Source organism: Lithobates pipiens, unplaced genomic scaffold (assembly GCF_037356315.1).
Source record: "Lithobates pipiens isolate NorthernLeopardFrog02 unplaced genomic scaffold, aLitPip1_a1.2 Scaffold_13, whole genome shotgun sequence".
NCBI lineage: Eukaryota > Metazoa > Chordata > Amphibia > Anura > Ranidae > Lithobates > Lithobates pipiens.
In genome coordinates this window covers 411771229-411780689 of record NW_027507718.1, presented here as the reverse complement: position 1 = coordinate 411780689, position 9461 = coordinate 411771229, and the positions used below count along the sequence as shown (strand labels likewise).

Below are 9461 nucleotides of genomic sequence, written 5' to 3'. Positions count from 1 at the left end.
CCCATTGTTGGTGTCACTGGGAGAATGGTGCCCCATTGTTGGTGCCCCATTGTTGGTGTCAGTGGGAGGAATGGTGTGATGGAAGATGATTGTATGGTGTATGTGGACTGTGCACATAAATATAACAATGAACATATACAAAACATTATGTAATAACCACAATGGGTGTTCTTTCATTGATTATCCCTGCTATGTAAATCTCCTGTAACCACTGTCTGTCATCTAATACATCACAAGAAAAAATAAGTCCATTTCACAACCTGTATACCTGACATGACTGCCTGACCTTTACCTTCCTATAGCCGTACCTGTAAATTCTAGATTGCTTTGTAATAACTCAGCCAACAGTCACCTCTGAACACAAAACCAGGTATTACACCGGTCAGGACTTGTGCAAATAGTTTGATGGCAGCCAGTGTGTTGTCACCGAGCCTGTGACACACACAGTAAGTAAATGGGTGTAGCCTGTGTTGTGATATTAGTGTAGTGAAGGCAGGGATGAAGGGGCAGGTCTGCAGTCATCAGTATACAGCAGGTGACAACACATTACCAGGAGAGTTCCAGGTGGACTCAGGAGGGGAGATCAGGAGACATATTCCTGGATTGAAGGATGGGAGAGGCACCACCTATTATCACCTTGCCAGTGGGAAGCGTCTGCAGCACAGGTTGGTGACATTCTATTCTACCTACCTACACATCTCACCTGTGATATGTAATCTACGGTCTGTACATCTCTTCATAGAGCCTATGTATTAAAGGGGATTGAAGGGTTATTGTGAGGCTGGAGCAGCAAACCTGTGCTCCTTTTAAACAACCAATCACACTCCAGTAACGTGATATTTTAATATTTCATCTACACTGATTGGATGTTCAGATCAAACAGCGATTTACCAAGAGAAGGTGAGAAATGCGCCTTGTTTACACCGCAATCCCTGCGTTCCATGTGCGGTTCCACATTTGTGTTTACATGCATTTGTAAAGCTTTTTTTGGCATAGTTTTTTCTTAGAGTTCACACCACGTGCAGTCCAGTGCGTTTTTTTCTGCATCAAAAACGCATGGATAGTAGGTTATGTGGTTTTCAATGACTTAGTTCACATCAGTGCAGTCAGTTCCAGTGCGTTTCAGTTCTAGAAAAAAAAAGTAGAACATGCTGCATTTTTTCTGCACTGGACTGTTCTGGAACGCAGAAAAGCGCATCAAAAACACACTGGGACGCACCAAAATGCCCAAAAAACGCACCATAAACACACTGGAACGCACCAAAATGCCCAAAAAACGCACCAAAAACACACTGGAACGCACCAAAACGCCCAAAAAATGCACTGGAACACACATGTTTTAGGTTAGCGGCTGGTTCACACCACAAAACACACTCCAGGTCTGTTCCAGAAGCGTTTCTGCATATGTGTTTTTGACGCATTCTGCTGCGTTTTTGATGTATTTCCGGATGCAGTCCAGGTGCTTTTTCTCGTCTTTCTTCTTGTTTCGTTTTTTTCATGATATTAGGGTCCAGTGCCTTTTTGATGTGCTTTTCATGTGTTCCAGTGCATTCCACTGAGTTTCCGTGCGCTTTTGATGCATTTTACTGCGTTCCAGTATAGTCCAGTACAGGAAAAATGCAGCATGTTCTACGTTTTTTTTCCTGGAAAGCCCTGGAACTGACCGCAATGGTGTGAACTCTGCCATTGGAAGCCATATAACTTACTTTCCATGCCTTTTTGATGCAGAAAATAAAAACACACTGTACTGCACGTGGTGTGAACTGGCCCTAAGAAAAAAGAGCGAGAAAAAATGCACTGTACTGCATCAAGGGCCAGTTCACGCCACAAAATTCACTCCAGATTCGTTCCGGATACGTTTCTGCACGTGCGTTTTTAACACGTTTTTGATGTGTTCTGGTGCGTTTTTGATGCATTTCCAGGTGCACTCCAAGTGCTTTTTTTTTCTTCTTTTTGCTTGTTATTTTTCACTATACTAGGGTGCAGTGTGTTTTTGATGCGTTCCAGTACAGTCCAGTGCAGGAAAAATGCAGCATGTTCTACTTTTTTTTTTTTCCGGAACTGAAAAGCCCCGGAAACTGACCGCACTGGTGTGAACTATGCCATTGTAAACCATATAACCTACTTAAAATGTTTGATGCAGAACAAAAACGCACTGGACTGCATGTGGTGTGAACTGGCCCCAAAAACGTACCAAAAACGCACCAACAACGTGCATGCAGAAAAGCATCTGGAACACATACGGACTCTGTTTCTATGGTGTGAACTGGCCCTTAAACTCATCAAAAACGCACTGGAATGCACCAAAAACGCACCAGAACATACATGTCCATATTTAACATGAAATAAAAAGAAGAACGAAAAGCACTAGAACGTATCAAAAACGCATGCAAAAAAAACATCCAAGATGCATTTGGTCTGCGTTTCTATGCCATTATTACAAACAACTGTATTTAGTATGAAGACTTTTTTTCCCTTGTGCATTTTGATGCATTTATACACCTTTATGGGCGTTGCGGCGCTGGACCGGAACGCTATGGTGTGATTAGAAAACATTGGTTTTACTCGGCACGCATTCAGGATGTGTTAAAAAAAAAAACGCACCCAACTGCATCAGGTGTAAAGCAGCTCTTAGGCGCATCATTCCGAAGGCTCTAGTTTATTCTGCTGATTTTCCGCTGATAGCGAATTCCTACATGGTGGAATGAGAGGAGCGTTTTCATTATCTAGGGTGGGAGATCTGTTGTGTAATATTATATATATAAGAGTCCAGCTGATATTGTATAGGAAGGTGCGATGATGTTGGGGTTGGACAGGTACCTAGGTGTCACGTCTCTGGTATGTATAGGTGAGAGCGGAGGGGGGGGGGGGGGGGGTAGTGGAAGAACAGGTGATCTGAGCAATGACTCAGGGAGGGAGGAGAGACGACTGATGATGAAAGGTGGTGCGACCTGCACAAAGACACTTTGACATCAGAGCTGCACAGAAACGGCTATGCTAATGTGTGATGTGTACACAGCAGGGTCATACCTAGATACTGTGCAGGTGAGTCATGTCAAAGGCTTGGAACAGGTTACATGGTTGACGCCAAACACAATATACTGATATTTTCCACTGATTGCATACATACTGTAGGTCTGTAGAAAGGTTCTATCAAGCAGGGTAGGGCAACAGAATTTCCGAATCACGTGAAACTTTCCCTTCTGACGTCCTATCAACTCAACCCTTCACATCAAACTGACTCAACACTCAGTCATCAAAGAATTTAGTCAGTTTTGTAATAGAAATATAATATTTTTATTAAAAAATATAATTTTTTAATTCAAAGATATATAAAAAAATAAAATAAAAAAAGTTAGAGTATAAAGAAGTTTGTATTAAGTTTATAGAGTGTGTGCATAATTATGTCATAGTATAAAATATCGTGGTAATTACTATAATAATTATAAATTCTTATAATAATTATCACTATTATGATTATATATTTTTATCACCACAGTTATACAATTTATCCAAACCGCTAATTCCTAGTGTAGTGCTGAGAGCTCTCCTACTGTCTGTCCCTTATCTAGGCGTTCTTTATAATAAGATCAATGACCCATATGACTCAGTTGCTACAGAAGTGTTATCTGTGCAATTTCATTATTAGGCCCCAGCTATGCCATGATTGGACCCATGTGTTGTCATAGCCATGGTACTTCTTGCATGTAATGGACTCTAAAGCCCCACACACTATCAGATTTTCTGCTGATTTTTCCTTCAGATTTACCAAAACCATATAATATGAGGTCAAACCTTTGGAGTTTCAATGTGTATGCAATCAGGCAGGCCCTTGCACTATATGGTTTTGGTAAATCTGAAGACAAAAATCAGCAGAAAATCTGATAGTGTGTATGGGGCTTTAGGCTGGGTTAACACTAATGCCGCGTACACACGATCTGAATTCCGGGCAGAAAAAGAACGATGAGAGCTTTTCATTGGAAAATGCGACCATGTATGCTCCATCCAAATTTTCCAGACGGAAGAACTTTCTATCGGAAATTCCGATCCTGTGTATGCAATTCCGACAAGCCAAAAATCATGCATGCTCAGATTCAACTACGAGACGGAAGCTATTGGCTACTGGCTATTGAACTTCCTTTTTCTCGTCGTAAGTGTTGTACGTCACCGTGTTCTAAACGATCGGAATTTGGTGTGACCGTGTGTAGGCAAGACAGCTTCAGCAGAATTCCATCGGCCTCGGGCCAGTTCTCACCACTTGCAGTCCAGTGCGTTTTTTTTTGCATCAAAAACGCATGGAAAGTAGGTTATATGGTTTCCAATGGTATAGTTCAAACCAGTGCGGTCAGTTCCAGGGCGTTCCAGTTCCAGAAAAAAAAGTAGAACATGCTGCATTTTTACTGAACTGGACTGTACTGTACTGTAACGTGGTAAATCGCATCAAAAATGCACTGGAACACATCAAAAACACACAAGACCTCAGTACAGTGAAAAAAAAACAGGAAAAGAAGAATACAATGTATCTGTAAATGCATCAAAACTGCACCAGAACACGTTAAAACCGTACATGCAGAAATGCATCTGGAATGGATCTGAAGGAGGTTTTCGTAGTAAATGGCAAGGTTCTGTTGCCCAAAAGATGCTCCTGCTCAAGCTTCATGTGTTTTGATTTTGGCATGACTGCAGTGCGATTCATCAGATGACAACCGCTGCAAAATCGCACCATGATTGGGGTGCTATTCGAAGTAAAGGAATCGCAAACACGTTCAGTGTTTTGCCACGATTCTGGAATTGCTGGCATAATCGCCCGCCATTCTGGAACACCCAGGGGTGAATGGAGATACACTTATAACGGGGGTAGGAGTAGCTTTAGACTTAGTTAGGCTTTGACTTCTCCCACTTTAACCTCTTCCAGCCCAGCATGGACAGGGAGGATCACATACATGTACATCACCCAGCCTGTTCCAGGTTAGGGCTATGCAGCGCATCGCTCCTTTAACTGCTGTGTCCACCAGACACAGTGGATTACAATTACCAGTAACTGGCTACCGGGTATCATGTGATCACTATATAAACAAACTGTCATGAATGGATATCCATTCATGAACTGGTTACTTATGGTTTTGATCTGTGTTTGGCCCTAAGCAATTTTCATGGTGCCTGGCTACCTCTACCATGTGATTAGCTGTAGCCAATCACAGATCACAACCTTAAGCAAACTGTTTATGAATGGTTACCCTATTATTAAAAGCTAAAACTATTGCTTATGTAATACAGTGCTTATCATCACTGTATAAGCAATAGCAGTGTAAAAAAAAAAAATCCCGATCACCCACCTCCCAGAGTAGTACAGTGTCACTATGAGATCCATCAGTACATCAGAACTGATCAATTTCCAAATATATCCCATAGTTTGTAGACGCTATAACTTTCACACAAACCAATTAATATACACCAAAAGGTTTTTTTTTTTGTTTTTGTTTTTGTTTTTTTTACTAAAGACACGTAGCAGAATACATTTTGGCCCAAATTTATGAAGAAATTTGATTTTATTGGATGTTGTTATATAACAGGAAGTAGAAAATGTTTTTTTTTTTTTAAATGTTGGCCTTTTTTCATTTATATAGCAAAAAATAAAAATCCCAGTGATGATCAAATACCATCAAAAGAAAGCTCAGTTTCTGTGAAAAAAATAATATAAATTGAATTTGTGTACATTGTTCCCCAATCCATTACATTTTCTGCTAATTTCTCACAACACTATGATATACAAATGGCATATTAACTTTAAGGGTCACCATACATGTTACAATCTGACGATACAATCTTTGTGCAATCAACTTTAGATTTACCAAAACCATGTAATATGAGCACCTACATACTCTCACTAATATATTTGTATCCGATCAGGCAAACCCTTGCACTATGTCGTTTTTGGTAGGTCTAAAGGAAATTGTAAAATCAGATTGTATAGTATTTGGTGAGCTAAAAGAAGAGTAAAACAAAAACAGAAGTTCCTCATAGGCTGATATGATGTTCAGATCACGCGTGTTTACTGACGTGACATAAAAACTAACTCCTGAATGCTCATTACCTTATTATATATATACTGTATATTGTATATTTATATACAGTTGTGCTCATAAGTTTACATACCCTAGTAGAATTTATGATTTCTTGGCCATTTTTCAGAGAATATGAGTGATAACACAAATACATTTCTTTCACTCATGATTAGTGTTTGGCTGAAGCCATTTATTATCAATCAACTGTTTTTACTCTTTTTAAATAATAATGACAACAGAAACTACCCAAATGACCCTAATCAAAAGTTTACAAACCCCAGTTCCTAATACCATGTATTGCCCCCTTCAACATCAATGACAGCTTGAAGTCTTTTGTGGTATTTGTGGACGAGGCTCTTTATCTTCTCAGATGGTAAAGCTGCCCATTTCCTCTTGGCAAAAAGCCTCCAGTTCTTGTAAATTCTTGGGCTGTCTTGCATGAACTGCACGTTTGAGATCTCCCCGGAGTGGCTCAATGATATTGAGGTCAGCAGACAGAGATGGCCACTCCAGAACCTTCACTTTATTCTGCTGTAGCCAGTGATAGGTCGACTTGGCCTTGTGCTTTGATCATTGTCATGTTGGAATGTCCAAGTATGTCCCATGCGCAGCTTCCTGGCTGATGAATGCAAATGTTCCTCTAGTATTTTTTGATAACATACTGCAATTATCTTGCCATCAATTTTGACCAAATTTCCTGTGCCTTTGTAACTCACACATCGCCAAAACATCAGCGATCCACCTTCGTGTTTCACAGTAGGAATGGTATACCTTTCATCATAGGCCTTGTTGACTCTTCTCCAAATGTAGCGTTTATGGTTGTGGCCAAAAAGCTAAATTAGGGTCTCAGCACTCCAAATGACTTTGTGCCAGAAGGTTTGAGGCTTGCCTGTGTGCTGTTTGGCGTATTGTAAGCAGGATACTTTGTGGCATTTGCATAGTATTGGCTTTCTTCTGACGACTCGACCATGCAGCCCATCTTTCAAGTGCCTCCTTAGTGTACATTTTGTAACAGCCACACTAGATGTTTTTAGAGCGTTCTGTATTTCACCTGTATTTCAGTTATTTGTGGATTTTTCTTTGCATCTCAAAAAATTTCCCTGGCAGTTGTGGCTGAAATTTTAGTTGGACAATTTATCTGACCGTGGTTTGGTATTAACAGAACCCTTAATTTTCCACTTCTTGATTATAGTTTGAATACTGCTGATTGTTATTCTCAATTCCTTGGATATCTTTTTATATCCCTTTCCTGTTTTATACAGTTCAACTACCTTTTCCCGCAGATCCTTTGACAATTCTTTTGCTTTCCCCATGACTCAGAATCCAGAAACGTCAGTGCAGGACTAGATGAAAGATGCAAGGGTCTGTCAGGAGTCCAGAAACTCACTGACCTTTTATACACACACACTAATTACAAGCAAACAGATCACAGGTGAGGATGGTTACCTTTAATAGCCATCCAAACCCCTTTGTGTCAACTTGTGTGCATGTTATCAGGCCAAAATCAGGGTATGTAAACGTTTGATCAGGGTCACCCACAGTAAACAGCGGTAATATGACTGTTTACTGTGCATAGCACATCCTTGTTTCCATTACATCACATATGTAAATGCCTTCCATTCCGTATAGGTTAGCCTCTTCAAAATAAAAATTACTTCTGGGTGAATGCCATTTATATATGGCAGTGAAAGGGAATGCCCTAGTAAAAGCTAGACATGGCTTAGGTGACATAGACTGAAGCACCATGGAAGTGACTCAGAGAAGTTTTTATTGACTGATTGTACCAGTCATGGGTTTCTCTTGGTGCAGAGCCTGAAGTCTCCCTGCCACTGTGTGCAGTAGCCATATTGAGGATGAATTAAATTTAAAATAAAAATAAATGAAACCTAAAAATATAAATGAAATCACTTTATACTATGTCCTTTCAACACATAAGAATTAAAAATGCATCATTAATGTGAGAACACGGCACCTATGTATGACATGCAGGGAAGCACAAAGTAAACACCTATCAGTTGAATGAAACATTCATATGAATATTCAAAAGCCACACCTCTGTCCTAAAGGAAATTTAATTGAATTGTGTTATGATTAGTATGATTTCATTTAACAAATGCTGTTCATTACAGCAGCCGAATAACTATCTTCATTGACCCTTTCTGGACTTGGTTGCCTTCCCAAGGCTGAAGCAAGCTTTACGTATAGCGGTGGTCTCCATGTCTAATGTCTTCTGAAATGTCATACATGCACCAGGCACTGCCATATGTTGCCAAGTTGGCATGCCTGTTAGCATTTACACTCTATTTGCTCTCTTTCTTATTTGGCTTCAAGTACCTCCTCTGCTGCTAGTTCCAGCTGTCTCCTCTCTACTTCCTCCCAAGGAGAAAGTTGAGAGAGGACATTGCTGGAAAAGTCAGCAGAGAAGGTACTTGAAGCCAAAGATATAGGGAAGAGGGCAAGTGGAGTGGAAATTCTACACAGCATTCATCTGAGTTAAAGAAGAAGGTGGTCAAAAGATCTGGCATACCTATCCTTTGGGAACAAGCGTGTCTTGACCAACTTGTAATTAAGGCGTCAAGTTGGTTTAGTGAGGCTCCAAATTTTGAGCACAGTGGTGAAAGAATTGGGGATTTTGAGCTTTTTCTCTTCTATTGACCTAGTTCAGAAACAGTTTTAACTTATGAGAATATAAACAGTAGCTATTGCCAATATTGGATTATAATATCTGAGCGCACTGGAAAGTGTAATTATACTGGCGGTTGGCAACACAAATTGACTTTTGGGCTGTGTTATTGTTTATTAGTATATTTTGGGGTAGTTACAGCACGGTTTGTTTGTAATTTGTTATGCCAGTTGGAATTTTTATTGAAATATTGCAAATTACAAGTCAATAGGAAATAACAGATAATAGTAGACAATATGCTACCTATTAGTAGGAGCATAGCGGCTGAGTACACAGGACTATACAGAAACATGATTGTGAGTTTATAGATAAACAAAACAGGAAGCCATTGATTTATGATCATTGGCTAGTTGGGGAATTGAATGGCAGCACAATCCAGGCAGGTTGTTTGGTGCTCATTAAAGCAGAGGTATGAAAAGTGATGAAAGCATCTCTGCAGTAGGGAAGGAGAAGATTAAAATAAAGTAGAGAAGAAAGAAGATGGTGAGGGGGTGGGATAGAAGAAAGTGGACAAATCAAGGACACCCAGCCCCAGGGCCCAAAGCTTAACTCCTATAGGGAGGTATAACACACCATAGGTAGCAAAGAATAAGCATGTTCCCTCCACGTGGTCAATACTTTAAGGAATTTCTGTTGCTTGTCCAACAGAATACTAGTGAGCTTCCCACTGATAAAAAAAAAAAAAAAAAGTATTTACTCACTGGCGAACTTCC

General features: G+C 40.0%; 1 protein-coding gene across 1 annotated transcript in view; it reads left to right on the top strand.

The window, feature by feature from the left end:
• Window positions 1-410: 410 nt before the first annotated feature.
• NIPAL1 (NIPA like domain containing 1) overlaps window positions 411-9461 on the top strand; it is a 59044-nt gene continuing 49993 nt past the window's right edge. Inside the window, exon 1 of the mRNA XM_077477528.1 lies at window positions 411-665. Within this exon, the coding sequence (XP_077333654.1) occupies window positions 611-665 (55 nt within the window). The 5' untranslated portion in view covers window positions 411-610. The remainder of the gene's footprint in view (window positions 666-9461) is intronic.